Genomic DNA, 17,071 nt, shown 5'->3' on the forward strand with positions numbered 1-17,071 from the left:
GGCCTCCGAACAGTCGCAACTCGGTTGGACGGAGTATCAATCAGGAAATAGTCGAGGCTTGTAATAAGGGAACATCTATAATTATGGGGGATTTTAACTATCATATAAATTGGATGAATCAAATTGGGCAGGGCTGCCTTGAGGATGAGTTCATTGAGTGTATTAGGGATGGGTTTCTTGAGCAGTATGTAACTGAACCAACCAGGGGGCAAGCAACCTTAGATCTGGTCCTGTGTAACGAGACAGGATTAATTAAAAATGTCCTAGTAAAGGATCCCCTTGGAATGAGTGACCATAACATGGTTGAATTCCATATTCAGTTAGAGGGTGAGGAGGCTGTATCTCAAACAAGCGTGCTAAGCTTGAATAAAGGAGACTATGAAGGTATGAGAGCGGAATTGAGTAAAGTGGATTGGGAAAATAGGTTAAAGGATAAGACGATACATGATCAGTGGTGTACATTTAAGGAGTTATTTTACAAATTCCAAAAAAAGTATATTCCACTGAGAAAAAAACGGTGTAAAAGAAAAGACAGCCATCCGTGGCTAAGTAAAGAAATTAAGGATAGTATTCGACTAAAAACAAGGGCATATAAGGTAGCCAAATCTAGTGGGAGGATAGAGGATTGGGAAAACTTTAAAAGACAGCAAAAAATAACAAAAAGATTGATTAAGAAAGGGAAGATACATTATGAAAGTAAATTAGCAAAAAATATAAAGACAGATAGTAAGAGTTTTTATAGTTATATAAAAAGAAAAAGGGTGGCTAAAGTAAATGTTGATCCCTTAGAGGATGAGACCGGGAAATTAATGGTGGGAAATATGGAGATGGCAAAAACACTGAATGAATATTTTACATCAGTCTTTACAGTAGAGGACACCAAGAATATCCCAACACTTGACAAGCAGGGGGCTATAGGGGGGGAGGAGCTAAATACGATTAAAATCACTAAGGAAGTAGTACTTGGTAAAATAATGGGACTCAAGGCGGATAAATCACCTGGACCTGATGGCTTACATCCCAGGGTTTTGAGGGAAGTGGCGGTAGGGATTGTGGATGCATTGGTAATAATCTTCCAAAACTCCCTGGACTCAGCAAAGGTCCCGGCAGACTGGAAAACTGCTAATGTAACACCCTTATTTAAAAAGGGCAGTAGACAGAAGGCTGGAAACTATAGACCGGTTAGCCTAACATCTGTGGTAGGTAAAATTTTGGAGTCCATTATTAAGGAGACAGTAACAGGACATTTGGATAATCATAATTTAATAAGACAAAGTCAGCATGGTTTTATGAAGGGGAAGTCATGTTTGACAAATTTGCTGGAGTTCTTTGAGGAAGTAACATATAGGGTGGATAAAGGTGAACCAGTGGACGTAGTGTATTTAGACTTCCAAAAGGCATTTGACAAGGTGCCACACAAAAGATTATTGCTTAAGATAAAAAATCACGGGATTGGGGGTAATATTCTGGCATGGATAGAGGATTGGCTATCTAACAGAAGGCAGAGAGTTGGGATAAATGGTTCATATTCAGACTGGCAATCAGTAACCAGTGGTGTTCCGCAGGGGTCAGTGCTGGGTCCCCAACTCTTTACAATCTATATTAACGATTTGGAGGAGGGGACCGAGTGTAACACGTCAACGTTTGCAGATGATACTAAGATGGGAGGGAAAGTAGTGAGTGAGGAGGACATAAAAAACCTGCAAGGGGACATAGACAGGCTAAGTAAGTGGGCAGAGATTTGGCAGATGGAATACAATACTGGAAAGTGTGAGGTTATGCACTTTGGCAGGAAAAATCGTAGAGCAAGTTATTATCTTAATGGCAAGAAACTTGAAAGTACTGAAGTACAAAGGGATCTGGGGGTCCTGGTGCACGAAACTCAAAAGGTTAGTATGCAGGTGCAGCAAGTGATTAAGAAGGCCAATGGAATGTTGGCTTTCATTGCTAGGGGGATAGAATATAAAAATAGGGAGGTATTGCTTCAGTTGTACAAGGTATTGGTGAGACCGCACCTGGAATACTGCATACAGTTTTGGTGTCCATACTTAAGAAAGGACATACTTGCTCTCGAGTCAGTACAAAGAAGGTTCACTCGATTAATCCCGGGGATGAGGGGATGGACATATGAGGAGAGGTTGAGTAGATTGGGACTCTACTCATTGGAGTTCAGAAGAATGAGAGGCGATCTTATTGAAACATATAAGATTATGAAGGGGTTGGATCGGGTGGATGCAGGGAGGATGTTCCAGATGATGGGTGAAACTAGAACTAGGGGGCATAGTCTTAGAATAAGGGGCTGCTCTTTCAAAACTGAGATGAGGAGGAACTACTTCACTCAGAGGGTGGTAGGTCCATGGAATATGCTGCCCCAAAAAGCTGTCGAAGCTACATCATTACATAAATTTAAAACAGAAATAGACAGTTTCCTAGTGGAAAAGGGAATTAAGGGTTACGGGGAGCGGGCAGGAATTTGGACATGAGTCTAGGTTCGGATAGGTCATGGCCCTGTGGGTAGCGGAGCGGGCCCAGGGGCCGTGTAGCCTGATCCTGCTCCTGTTTTCGTGTGTCTAATGCTGTTAGATTCAGGAGATAGTCCTGTCATAGTGGATTGGCGGTTAGGATCAGATCAGCCATGATCTTATTGAATGGCGGAGCAGGCTCGAGGGGCCAATTGGCCTACTCCTGCTCCTATTTCTTATGTTCTTATGTTCTTAAGTATAGTTATTTTGTGTTTGCCTGTATTTTATACTAGTGACTTCTCATACGACTGTTTTAATTTCTGTTTTAATAAAATCTTGGTTTTCTTACACCAAACCACTTGTCTACTCAAGTCTTTCTGTATCGCCACCTGTACCTAAGTCCGGTGTCTAGAACCCAGAGGCGTGGGAGTGATTCGACCCACTCACCAACAGTCAGGGGCATAACTGACTGGGTGCACACGTCACCCGCCACCCCCTACACTGCTGCTGCCTTGCCTGGTGCTCGAACTCCTCTAATGCCCAGAAGGGAAGGGAAAAAATGGCTCCCAGGCTTCTGGCATATGTCTCCGTTGAGGAAGCGCTGAGTGAAGGTTGCGAGAGGGGTTTCCCAGGAGTTCACACTGGAGATGTGTGTGAGGCTCCAACCTTCCACAGGTGTGGTTAAGCCTGGTAAAAGTTGCCCCAGGCCTGAGACAAAAAGTCCTGCTACCTGCAAATGATGGCTGATCAAATCTCCTCTTTAATGATTGACCTGCAGCTGATAGTCAGCAAGCCAATAGTGCTCCCGCCAGCTTTCACAGTCGTGATTCCCACCAGGCGTGTTTTACGTGGGGAAAGGGTTAAAAGTGCAAGGGACTGTTAAAATGGCATTATAGAGGCCATTTAGTAGTGATTAAGGGCCTTAAAGACCAGGCCCGCCTGTTTGATGCGGGACAGATTCGGGACCATCAGACACGCCTGAGTAAAAAAGGCTCGGAGTCGGGAACCAGGCGGGGGGGGGGGGGTGGTCCGCCCGCCAGTTTTTGCGATTTTTACCCCCCGCACGCCTCCAAGCCCGCCTCCATGGCTCAGTTAAAATCAAGGCCTAAGTGTCCAAGAGGAGCGCCCGGGAGCAGCTGATAGCTGAAGCGACTGCGAAGGAGTGATGGTGGTTGTGAGGGCAGGGACTTTCAGTGGAAGAGGTGGGTGACAAAGTGGAGAGGTGCCATACCACTACCTAGTGGCAGGAAGCCTGCAGCTGCAACATGACTGGCAATAAGATTTTGCTATTTGAAAATATTGACATTAGATTTTGCTATTGTAAAACACTGACATAAAAAGGCATGACTCAAAAATGATGACACAGGAAGTACAGTTAACATAGAAAGAAAATGTGCCCCCTATGCTGAACTTTTAATAAACCATAGGCAGCTGGCAGATGGATTTTCTGCTGATTGAGCTTTAATCTGTTATTATGCTGTCAGGATTGCACTATTACCCTGTATGGCACACAGTGAAGAGAAATTAAACAGAAATCAAGCTTGCTGTTACATAACACTTCGCAGTGCACATCCATTCCTTCAAATGGATGAACAGAATGACAGTGTGTTACTTTACCTGCAATCTCGCTGTTGTCCATATCCTTCTGCGCTTCAGCAAAAATTAATTCGCTTTCAGTTAGCGGCCAGCTTTTGTGAAGAACTAACGCTTGAATGATGTATTTGTGAGGCTGTAGGATACCGGATTGTTAATATAACATTAACGATGAGGTAATTGACTGGGACTTCTGATTTCACACATTCTTGCATGTATCCTGTCTCTTTTACAAATGTACAAATTTTACAAACTACACAGAAACTTCAATTACTCAATGGGTTAGATGAGCTTAGATAACGTGACATAGCAAAACCTGCATCGTTAGATTAGTAATACTTTTTCCACATTAAAAGATTAAAAATGGCAAAATGTTAGAACATTTGAGGGAGCAGAGGGAGTGAATTTTATAACTAAGTTCTCCCACGTGTCTGCCATAACCTTGGCTTTTCCAGGCTTTTTGGGGTTCTTCCGGCAAAGTTACGGGGCATTGGATAGAACCCCAGCAGAAATTCATCCCCAGATTAGTTATAGAACATATTTTATCCCTCCTACTAGGCTGACACTCCAGTGCAGTACTGAGGGAGTGCTGCACTGTTGGAGGTGCCATCTTTAAGATGAGATGTTAAACCGAAGTCCCATCTGCCCTCTAAAGTGGACGTAAAAGATCCTATGGCACTTTTTTGAAGAAGAGCAGGGAATCTCTCCCCGGTGTCCCTCAACCAACATCACTAAAAAACAGATTACCTGGTCATTATCTCATTGCTCTTTGTGGGAGCTTGCTGTGCGCAAATTGGCTGCCGCAATTCCCTATATTACAACAATGACTACACTTCAAAAGTACTTCATTGGCTGTAATTTGGGATGTCCTGAGGTTGTGAAAGGTGCTATATAAATGCAAGCTCTTTCTTTACTGAAAACCAGCTACTTAAATTGGGGATACCACATGAGAGGGCACACTACTAAGAGTACACTCCCAAGTGCAGTGCTACAATTCATAAGCTGCATGGTGAATTTAGAGTAAGATCACTCATATATTTATACCTCATCCTTGGTACATAGCAATTTATTTATCATATGTTACTAATTTATTTTTGTCTAAACGTTTTACAGTTTTAGGATGCATTTATGCTACAGTGGTAGGATTGCCATGAAGCAGTTTCACTTTGCTTCACTAGGAGCATAAGAACAATAGTAGGCCATTCAGCTCCTCGAGACTGTTCTAGCATTCAACTAGATTAGGTTGATCTGAATCTTAACTCCATCTACCCACCTTGGTTCCGTAACCCTTAATATCCTTGCCAAACTAAAATGTATCACTCTAAGTTTTGAAATATTCAGTTGACCCCCAGCCCCAACAGCTTTTTGGTGGAAGAGAGTTCTGGATTTCGACTACCCTTTGTGTGAAGAAGTGTTTCCTGACATCACCCCTGAACTCTGGCCTAGTTCTAATTTTAATGTTATGCCCTCTTGTCTGGACTCCCCCCACCAGAGGAAATAGTTTCTCTCTATCTACCCTATCAACTCCTCTAATCATCTTAAACACCTGATTAGATCACCCCTTAATCTTCTATACTCAAGGGAATACAAGACTAATCTATGCAACCTGTTCTCATAATTTAACCCTTTTAGCCCTGTCCTCATAATTTAACCCTCTTAGCCCTGGTATCATTCACTAAGGAGTTGCCATGTACCATCAGTGTCAGGGTCTGACCTGACTCCGAAGCGAAGTGGAAGACAACATCCACTGTATTTATGAAACCTTTTTTAAACCTGCTGACATGGGGCAGGTAGGTGCCAATGGTGAGCCACGAGTGGCGCTTTAGCTCACCGACCCCACGCAAATGACTTGCCCTCCCAGTGACTCCAGAAACTCTGGTGGGTGTTGATGTTGGGAGGCATCACCGGATGCGATCACTGCTCATGGAATTTTGCATACTATGGGCTCGATTTTGTCAATGGGGAGCTTTTGGAGGCGGGACTCCCAATTTTTGGGTTGTAGTCCCGCCTCCATCAACTTGTGGCCGGCCCATGCTATTTTCCCTTGATTGACCTTGTTAAGCCCACCCAGTGGGCTCAGCAGGCCAATTAAGGGACACCTGGTTACTGGTGATGTCAACGATTGACATTTCATCTGTCAAGAGCTTTTGACAGATGAAAAATCAGCAGTTGACAGCTCTGTGAAGTTGTCAAACACTGACAATCTGTCTTCTAACTTGAGTCCTTCTACTCAGACTCAGTTAGAAAGCTCTCCAGACCAGAAAGCAGAGGCTGCAGCTTTTGACAGTTCAGCGGCCATTCTGCTTTCTGTGCCGGTGAGCTGAGGGACTCCCGAGAGCTGAAGGAAGGAAGAAGCCTGCAGGAGAAAGTAAAGGTAAGTAAAACTTATTGAAACACTTTACACTTACCTCACTCACTTACCTCTGCACACATGCACCCATCACTCACCTGCACACCAGACATCTTGACCCCTCCAACCCCTGCAGACTGACGGTCCACCTTGCTAACTTGGCGTGGTTTGGAGCCGTCAGACAGCCCACACTTCAGGGCTAAAAATAGGGATTAGGCAAAAAACTGCCTGTTAACAAGCAGTTAATTGGCACTAATCCCCTTCCCGCCTCGGGGAGGCGGCTCCCAGCGCAGGTCGGGTACACGCCTTCTGGGACATTGGCACAGAGGCGGGTTGGGGGCGGGATGGGTTCCTGCCCCCGATTCTGCAATTTTCCCACCACTCCCACCTCCAAACCCGCCTCCTCGGGGCTTGGAAAATCGAGCCCATAGAGTCCAACTGCGAGGGTTTCAGTGCCCGGGAGGAGTTGGGGGGTGTTGGGGGGGTGGGGGTCGGTGGGGGGGCAGGCAGAGGCAGGAAACGTTGCAGCAGTGGTAATAAGCAGTCTTGGTGACGAATAGGGCATGGAACTTGAAGCTCAGCTCAGGGCTGAACAGGACACCAAGGTTTCACACAGTCTGGCTGAGTCTGAGCGACTGGTCAGAGTAGGGCTGGTGCCAGTGGCAATTGAGCAGATTCTACGGTGGGGACTAAAGTTGATGGCTTTGGTTTTCCCAATGTTCACTTGGAGGAAGTGTTGAGCTCATCCATGACTCCCGCTGTAGTGTACTTACATCCTTAAACATTAGTATGCAGAGAGAAGACAAACTACAAAGTCATATTAATTCATGGCAATGCTTACCACTTTTGTAAGTGAAGGATCCTCCTCGGTGAACGTCGTTAGGTTGGAACTACCCTCATCTATTAAAGTTGGTGATTTTTGTTCACTTCCTGCCTTAGGGGAACCTCTTGTAGTTTTGTTCCCTGAGCTCGAAAAACTTCCCAATTTCTTGGTCCCTACCCCAATAGCAGGAATATTGGATTGTTTACTTGCGGATGCTAAGATGTAAATATAAAGTAATCATTATCAACAATGCACTGCCTGAAAGGGTGTTGGAAGCAGATTCAATAGTAACTTTCAAAAGGGAATTGGATATATGCTTGAAAAGGAAAAAAATTGCAAGGCTATGAGGAAAGAGCAGGAGTGGGACTAATTGAATAGTTTTCAAAAAGCCGGCACAGGCATGATGGGCCGAATGGCCTCATTCTGTGCTGTATCATTCTATGACTGCACAATAATAATATGTAAGTCTAAAAATTAGCGGTGGTGATATTGGTGTTCATATTCTTTTGTCTTTTTTCAACAGAGGGTGAGAAAAGTGCAGAGTAGGTTTGAAACATTACAGTGAAATGAGGGAGCTCTGGAAGTCCAGGTGTATATCATAAAAGGCTTTAAAATGCCCATTTGGGAGGTCATTTCCTCAAAATAGTCAAGGAGGTTAGTCAGGCAGGATCTACCCCTTCTGAACTTATGCTGGCTGCCAGTAACGGAGTTACTTTCCGATGGGAACACCTTAGCTTTGTTCCCAATGATCGATTCCATTATTTTGTTGTTACTGATGTGAGACTAATGAGTCTGTAGTTACCCAGAGTTTGTTTTATCATCTTTCTTTGAAAATAGATACCACATTGTCTTGTTTCCAATCCAGTGGGGCCTCCCCCGTATTCACTGAAGCCTTGTGATGATCATCAACACTTTTTACATTTCATCCCTTGTCTCAGGTAGATATCTACCATTTGTTATGATCTGGAAGGCTACAGGGAAAGAGCAAGGGAGTGGGACGAAAAGGATAGCTCTTTCAAAGGGCCGGCATAGGCATGATGGATCGAATGGCCTCCTTCTGTGCTGTAAGATTCGATGACTCTAGGCATTTATTGAATTTGAGCCCTTTCAGTCTGTTTAGGGTCTCCAAACAAGTGATGCCTGTTGTAGAACCACCTATAATGAGCAGCATGTTACTAGAGTCTAACAGCATCAACAATCCAAATAAAAGCTCATCTGTATTTAGCATATACTTGTTAAGGTTCGAAATGGATAAATCAAAAATAATAAGTGGCTGATGTTAACACTGTTTCAGTAACTCAGGAAACTTTAACCTCTCAAAGAATAAGTCTCGAAGAGTCAATGGTGAGACAAGGAGAAATCATTTTACACAGCGAGTTATTATGATCTGGAATGCAGTACCTGAAAGGGTAGTGGAAGCAGATTCAATCGTAACTTTCAAAAGGGAATTGGATAAATACTTGAAGAGGAGAACATTGCAGGGCTATGCAGAGAAAGAACAGGGGAGTTGCACTAATTAGATTGCTCTTTCAAGGAGCCAGCACAGGCCTGTAAGATTCTATGATTCTAATAGGAGATGAGACTCAAGGAATGCTTGGGGGAGGGGGGTGGTGGGCGTGGAAGAGATTTTTCCTGAGTGTAAACTCATTCCCAATCATTTTTCTGTACATAACACACAGAGGACAGCTTCCTCCTCTATTCCTTCAAAACTATCGCTTGTTATTTGAGAGAAAGATCAAAAGTGGAAGAGGGAGAAAAAGAGCAAGAGAGAGTGAGAGAGAGAAAGGAAGTGCAAGTAAGCTGAAGAGTTCTGGAGTCACACTTACTTTGAACAACTGTACGTCCTACAGTTTTGTGAATCAGGAATGAAGGAATGACAACATGGCCTTTTCCAGTTGCTTTGGCTAATTCTTTCTCTTGATCTAGGATTTGTAACTTGATGTATACATCTGTCTTGGAGGTTTGTACATGGAGCGTAGTTAAGAGATTTGCATTCACATTCAGCTGGAACCTGCAAAAGGTGTTGGTGAAAATATAATATTGCTAACTTAAAAATAGATCTTGAGGTAGAAATTTGGATGCATGGGGCTACAATCCTTGTGCCTGAATGGTGAGGCCCAAAGCGCACCCTATATTGGGCCTCAGCCTCATTTACATCAAGCCGGCGTGGCGTGAAGAGCCAGTCGACAAGAAGTCAATGATGAATGGGTTGTTGTGAAGGCAGATGACTGGAGGTCGGGTCGGGTGGAGATTGGAGGCCGAGTCGGGGCGATCATAAGCTGGGTCAGGGGAGATCATAAGCCGAATTGGGGAGATCATAAGCTGGGTCGGGGGAGATGAAAAAAGTGATGCATCCATCAGCAAGACAGAAATAGAATCCATGTGGATAGAGATAAAAGATAATAAAGGATCAATCACACTAGTAGGGCTAGCCTACTGACCACCTAATAATGGAAGGGAGGTGGAAGAAGAAATATGCAAACAAATTAGGGAAATGAGTAAAAAACATAGAATAATAATCATGGGGGCTTTCAACTACCTCTATATTAATTGGACAGATAAGGGAATGGAGCTCCTACAATGTGTACAGGACTCCTTTCTATCCCAATATGTAAAAAGCCCAAGAAGGGAGGATTCGCTATGGATTTAGTAATGGGAAATGAACCAGAGCAGATACGAGAAGTAAAAGTAGGGGAACATCTAGGCAATAGTGACCATAATATAATACGCTTTAAAATAATAATTGAGAAGGACATAAGTATGACAAAGACTAGAGTAATAGATTGGAGAAAAGCTGATTTTGAGGGGCTGAGATAGAACTTGGGAAAATAACATGGACAACAATATTGGCAAACAATGTTGTAGAACAGCAATGGGAAATATTTAAAATGGTGTTCAACAGAGTCCATGAAAAATGTATTTAGCTAAAAAACAAGAACAAGCTAAGTACAAATGAGATACCATGGATAAATAAAGCCATAAGTGAAAAATTTAGGGTAAGGAAAGAGGTGTACAGTAAGTACATGGACAGTAGGGAAGAACAATGGAAAATACAAAGAGATTAGGAAAGTAGTCAAAATAACAATTAGGAAGGCAAAGAGGAACTATGAAATTAAATTATCAAGGAACATAAAATAAAATGGCAAAATATTTTATAGGCACATAGGGTTGGGGGAGATCGGAGGCCGGGTTGGGGGGAGATCGGAGGCCGGGTTGGGGGGAGATCGGAGGCTGGGTTGGGGGGAGATCGGAGGCTGGTTGGGGGAGATCGGAGGCTGGGTTGGGGGGAGATCGGAGGCCGGGTTGGGGGGAGATCGGAGGCCGGGTTGGGGGGAGATCGGAGGCCGGGTTGGGGGGAGATTGGAGGCCGAGTTGGGGGGAGATTGGAGGCCGGTTGGGGGAGATCGGAGGCCGGGTTGGGGGAGATCGGAAGCTGGTCGGGGGGAGATCGGAGGCCGGGTTGGGGGGAGATCGGAGGCCGGGTTGGGGGAGATCGGAGGCCGGTCGGGGAGAGATCGGAGGCCGGGTTGGGGGAGATCGGAGGCCGGGTTGGGGGGAGATCGGAGGCCGGGTTGGGGGGAGATCGGAGGCCGGGTTGGGGGGAGATCGGAGGCTGGGTTGGGGGGAGATCGGAGGCCGGTTGGGGGAGATCGGAGGCCGGGTTGGGGGAGATCGGAGGCTGGTCGGGGGAAGATCGGAGGCCGGTTGGGGGGAGATCGGAGGCCGGTTGGGGGAAATCGGAGGCCGGTTGGGGGAGATCAGAGGCCGGTTGGGGGAGATCGGAGGCCGGGTTGGGAGGAGATCGGAGGCCGGGTCAGGGAAGGGTTTGTGGGGTGCGGAGAGATCACAGGAGACTATTTTAGCTTATCATACAATGCATACTTGACTCTTAAGTACATAAAAGGTTAAATTTCACAAGGCTCTGCTCCCCGTGCGTTGCATCACTGGACAGGATGGGGGATTGTAGAATCCAGCACACCTGATTCTCTGATCCACACCACCATCAGTGGGTGAGTTTCCGTGCCGGCGTCTTGCCCCACAAAATTTACCCAACAATTCCAAAATATCAGCAAAAGATTTCCCAGAAAACAAGGCCGAAGGAATTAATGATTTATTTGCTATTGCAACACTCGCCACGCTCAGTCCTTTCCTGCAAGGGACTCTCCAAAATCGTTCCCCTGCTCCCACAAATATATTGCAGCTTGGTGGAGTCCTGTGAAACTACAAGAATTCAATAAATATTAACTGTCATTATCATCTATTTTTCTTTAATTCACCATAGTTTATAATTCATCTCCCCACTTCTGCCAAAAAGCAGTTGGATAGTCAAATTTGGTTGACGCCACCTTTCCCTTCAGAAAGAATGCAGCACTATTATGAAGTAGTGGGAGCTACCCTCCAATCATCTCAACGACCGGGGATGATCTGCAAGAGGCACAGGAAACTTTGGGAGCAGTGTTTAACTTGGAGCTGGGAGTCTAAGGGCTGGATTTTAACTCAGGTGCGGGATGGTGTCGTGTTATCCGCATTTCGTGTTATCTACCCGAATCTAAATGGATGTGGGAGATTGATGCAATTTTAACTTAATTGTCCAATTGATTTCCAACGTGTGGGAACCCTTGGCAAATGGGTTTCTCCTGACTGAAAGTCGCCTCCGATGACGTCATCATTGCTGCTGCATTTAAGGTCTACAGCAAGCCTTGCTTCTTCTGCAGACTGCCAAGCTTTTTGCCTGTGGAGTGTGAGAGACCTGCAGGAAAGATGACTAGCGGGAGACCCAGATCAGCTCCTCGTTTTGACGAGGTGGCCCTGCAGGCATTAGTAGATGGGGCTACAGCCAACAGGGAGGTGCTCTTCCCTTCTACAGGGAGGAAGAGGCCTCCCAAGCAGACCAAGGCAGCGTGGAGGCAGGTGGCTGAGGAGGTCAACTCCTTGGGAGTCACCCAGAATATGGATACAGTGCCGCAAGAGATTTCATGACCTTCAGCGCACTGGAAAAGTGAGTATGATTTTCCCATCACCCTCAATCTGATCCCCATTGCCTTTCCTCACCAGCACTCAGCTTCAGCAATCTCTTCCTCCACATCCCACTTGACACTCACATCCATGCACCCTTACCCATTCCCTTTCTCTCTATGGTCACATTCACATAACTATTCGACTATGCAGCCCTCACACTCCCTATCGCTGTGATGCTATGCAAACAACTGACAACACACAGGGAGGGCCCTTGGTCTTGCCACCTCACTCCATCTTTGTCTCCTTCTAAATATCGATGCTATGGAATCTCTACACTCACTCCTTCATTCTCAATCAGCCTCCACTTGTCTCCCTCATTGCAGGAAAAGAGAGCTCACAATAAAAGAGAGCGAGCGAGGACAGTAGGAGGGACAGCCTCATTAGCCTACCTGACCCCCTGGGAGGAGGCGGTCCTGGAAATTGTGGGAGTAGAGGACGACGCGCAAGTGGGGGACAGACAGACGGGTGAAACACAGCAAGCTGGTGACAGAATAGTTTCCCATCTCTCTCATTGGCATTGCATGAGTCGCTGGTAATGATTTTGAAGCTCTAACATGGACTTATGAGCATCTGCAATATGCAATGTGCATGTAACCTTGGCATCACATCTCTGACTCTTTCCTTTACTCCCCCACAGGACCATAGCAAGCATCCGTTCCCACTAGCCAGGAAGAACAGGCTGAGCAGCCAGACACCTCAGAGGAAGCTGCAACCTCTGAGGGCGCAGCGTCACCAAAATTCAGCGCATCAGCAGATTGTGGAGACAGGGACAGCAGTGGAGAGTCCTAGTCAGAGGGTGCAGGACTCTGCCAGCTCAGCTCAGCTGCATGTCGACCCTCTGCCTCTGGGTCCATCCATAAGATCAGCGGTGCTGGAACTCCAGAAACAGATGCAGGAGTCTCTGGCAGGTTTTGTCTCCAGGGAGTCGCTGCGAGTGTGGAGTGAATGAAGGAGTCCATAGCGACCATGAGCAGAGCCGTTATGGTGTCTTTGGTGCATGAACGCATCACAACGGAAAGGATGGCAACCTCCCTCAAACGGATGGCAACAGTAGACGAGAGGATGGCTTCGGCCATGGAGGAGATAAGTCGCCAGAGTGCTGAAAACATGGTGAGTGTTCATAATAGAATAATATCTCTGGAGGAGCGATGGTCATCTATTGAACTGAGAAACCAGACCTTCATGGAAGTCCTTCTGAGTAGGACTGCCATTGCAGATACGGGTCCCCATGGCCCCCCTGATGTGCAGCAAGGTGCTCTCCAGCCACTTGCAGGCGCTGAGGGGGACCTGACCCATGAGAGGGAAGTTGGTGGCAGACATCAAGGAAGTGAGGGTTCCTCTCCAAGCGCTCACACTTCCATACCACTGCAGAGCCCTCGGTCAGAGCCCCACCGGAGTCCACACCCAAGTGAGATAGGCGTCTCAACCCCTGCACAGCCGCAGGAGCAGCAGACTGTTGACGAGCCCTGAGAGGCTCGCAACCCCAGAGGACGCCTGCCAAAGTTGTCAAGACAGGAGCAGCAGCAAAGTGAGCAAGGGGCCTCCACATCTGATGAAGCCACAGGGGAGGCACCATGTAGGAGCACGCGTAAGAGAAAAATTCTGCACAAATAGTCACAAGGGTAGTCACTTGGGTGAAATATGTTTATTGTAAAAATGCCATCAGTTGGTTCTTGCACATAAAAATTCTGATGGCAACTGTTGCAGTTGTGGCGTGTGTCATTTCGCGAATGGGACTTTCACATTGAGGGCTTAGGATTACTTGCAACTGTCAGTATGCTGGTCAAATAGCTAGGAATCAGCAGGGTCTTGGCCATTGTCGATGCTCAGGTAAGAAGCTGCGAGGCAAAAGTGCTTGATCGGCTAGGCTAGGCAAATCTGGCCAAGGTGAGTGTGTTCCTTGTATCCCAGGCAGTAATGTTCTCGTGTAATGCTGCCGCTGGTTGATGGGCCTCCACAGGATGTGCATTTTTGCACTCCTCCTCCTCCTCCTCCTCATCTGAGGAGGGTATGCGAGGAGCCACTTGGTCCTCAGGAATCTGCAAGACACGACGCTGTGCCATGTTGTGAAGTGCACAGCAAACCACGACAATTCTGGAGACCCTGGCTGCTGAGTACTGCAGGGCTCCACTGGATCTATTCAGGCATCTGAAGCGCATCTTCAGCAAACTGATGGTTTGTTCGATTATGGCTCTGGTGGACATGTGGCTTTCCTCAGCTTCATTGAATGGGCTCCTCAACGGCATCATTAGCCACGTCCTCAGGGGATAGCCCTTGTCTCCAAGTAGCCATCCGTTAAGTTGGTCTGGCGGACTGAATAGCGGAGGCACACTAGATTGCCGCAGTATGAAGGAGTCATGGCAACTGCCAGGGTACTTGGCACAAACATGCAAAATTTCCTTCTTGTGGTCACACGCCAGCTGAACGTTAAGGGAGTGGAAGCCCTTGCGGTTGACAAAAATACCTGGATTGCGATGGGGTGCCTTAAGGGCCACATGTGTGCAGTCAACGACGCCCTGCACCCTTGGAAAGCCTGCCAGATGAGCTAATCCAACCGCTCGCGCCGTGACACTTGCTTGATCCTTGGTGAAATGGATGAGATTGTGCGCGATGGCAGAGGGCATCGGTCACCTGCGTGATGTAAGTGTGTGCGGCCGCCTGGGAGATGCCGCTGATGTCTGCTGCTGATCCCTGGAATGAGCCTGAGGCAAAAAAGTTGAGTGTGGTGGTGACTTTGACGGCCACTGGTAAGGCTTGTCCACCTGGTCCTCTGGGCTGCAGATATTGTTGCAGCATTGCGCAGATGTCACTCACTACCTCTCGCGAAAGTCGGAGCCGCCTTTGGCACTGCTGCTCAGACATGTTGAGGTAGCTGACCCTGTGTCTGTAGACCCTGTTTGGGGGATATCTCCTGTGCCGACGGGCTTCCAAGCGCTGGCCCCTTCTCGCCTGTACAGCTTCAGGTGGGTGATAAGCAGCCTGGCGCTCCTGTTGCTGCTGCTGCTGTTGGTGCTGCTGTTGTTCCTGGTTCTGCTGGTGCCGCGGCTGGTGCTCGAGCTCATCTAATGTCCAGAAGGGAAGGAAATAAATGGCTCCCATGCTTCTGGTATATGCCTCAGTTGAGGAAGCGCTCAGTGAGGGTGGTGAGAAGGGTTTCCCAGGAGGTCACACTGGAGATGGGTGTCAGGCTCCAAACTTCCACAACTGTGGTTATGCCTTCTAAAAGTTCCCCCAGACCTGAGACAACAAAGTCCTGCCACCTGCAAATGATGGCTGATCAAATCTCCTCTTTAATGGTTGACCTGCAGCTGATAGTCAGCAATCCAATAGTGCTCCCGCCAGGTTTCACCATCGTGTTTCCCACTAGGCGTGTTTCACGTAGGAAAAGGGTTAAATTCACAAGGGCCTTTCAAAATAGGATTATAGAGGCTATTTAGTGCTTGTTAAGGGCCTTAATGACCTATCCCGCCTGTTGGAGGCGGGACAGAGTCGGGATCATTATATACGACTGAGTTAAAGTTGCTCGGAGTCGGGAACCAGGTGGGGCGGGGGGGTCCCGCCCGCCAGTTTTCGCGATTTTAACCCCCCACAAGCCTCCAATCACGCCTCCACGGCCCATTGAAAATCCAGCCCTAAGTGTCAGTGGTGGCTCAGTGCCAGCACTCTCTGACGTCTAATTCAGAAGGTCGTGGGTTCAAGTCCCATTCCCTGAGCACAAAAGCTAAGCTGACACTTTCATGCAGTACTGAGAGGGTTGCTGCACTGTCAGAGGTGCTGTCTTTTGGGATGAGATGTCATCTCAGGTGAACGTAAAAGCTCCCATGGCACTATTTGAAGAAGAGCGGGGCGGGGTGTTCAGAGGCCGGGCCAATACTTATCCCTCAACTTAAACGTAAAACAGATTATCTGGTCATTATCTCATTGCTGATTGTGCACAAATTGCCAGCCACATTTCCTTTATTACAACAGTATCTACATTTCAAAAGTACTACATTGGCTGTAAAGCTCTTTGGGATGTCTAGAGGTCATAAAAGGTGGTATATAAATGCATGAGGCTAACAGTGCTCACCGTTATTATGGAATAAATCTGACAGCAACTTCCTGAGTCCACACATGGCAATTAAACGCGGAAATACGGAAGTTGCTGTCTGAGTTACCCGGCTCCTCCAAAGGCTGCGCTATAACAGTATCTCGTCGAGAGACTTGGCATTGAAATCCATGTAAGGGCATGAAGTTGCAATACTTAACCACGAGTTACCCACTAAACACGGCAGAAAAAGTTCAGGCTGGTGCATTCAGGTGTCAGTGAATTTTTAACAGCGTGAGAAGTCATAATTAACATAGAAACATAGAAAAATAGGAGCAGGAGTAGGTCATTCGGCCCTTCGAGCCTGTTCCGCCATGGCTGATCCTCTATCTCAGCACCATATTCCCGCTTTTTCCCCATACCCCTTGATGCCTTTTGTGTCTAGAAAACAATCTATCGCCTTCTTAAATATATTCAGTGACTTGGCCTCCACAGCCATTTGTGGTACAGAATTCCACAGGTTCACCACCCTCTGAGTGAAGAAATTTCTCCTCATCTCGGTCCTAAATGTCCTTCCCCGTATCCTGAGACTGTGATCCCTCGTTCTAGACCCCCCAGCAAGGGAAACATCCTCCCTGCATCCAGCCTGTCTAGCCCTGGCAGAATTTTATGCGTTTCAATGAGATCCGCTCTCATTCTTCTAAACTCTAGTGAATACAGGCCTAGTCAACCCAATCTCTCCTCATACGACAATCCTGCCATCCCAGAAATCAGTCTGGTGAACCTTCGCTGCACTC

General features: G+C 46.9%; 1 protein-coding gene across 2 annotated transcripts in view; it reads right to left on the bottom strand.

The window, feature by feature from the left end:
- The window catches only part of adgb (androglobin), a 399,345-nt gene that overhangs the window by 81,831 nt on the left and 300,443 nt on the right, over positions 1-17,071 (bottom strand). For both annotated transcript variants that reach the window (XM_085981859.1, XM_085981860.1), the window contains 3 exons: positions 9,055-9,239; positions 7,247-7,443; positions 4,080-4,191 (listed from right to left, as the gene is read on the bottom strand). In XM_085981859.1, the coding sequence (XP_085837985.1) occupies positions 4,080-4,191; positions 7,247-7,443; positions 9,055-9,239 (494 nt within the window). The remainder of the gene's footprint in view (positions 1-4,079; positions 4,192-7,246; positions 7,444-9,054; positions 9,240-17,071) is intronic.

The sequence above is a fragment of the Somniosus microcephalus genome, chromosome 3 (assembly GCF_052327205.1).
Source record: "Somniosus microcephalus isolate GS21.2 chromosome 3, FLI_Smic_1.0, whole genome shotgun sequence".
NCBI lineage: Eukaryota > Metazoa > Chordata > Chondrichthyes > Squaliformes > Somniosidae > Somniosus > Somniosus microcephalus.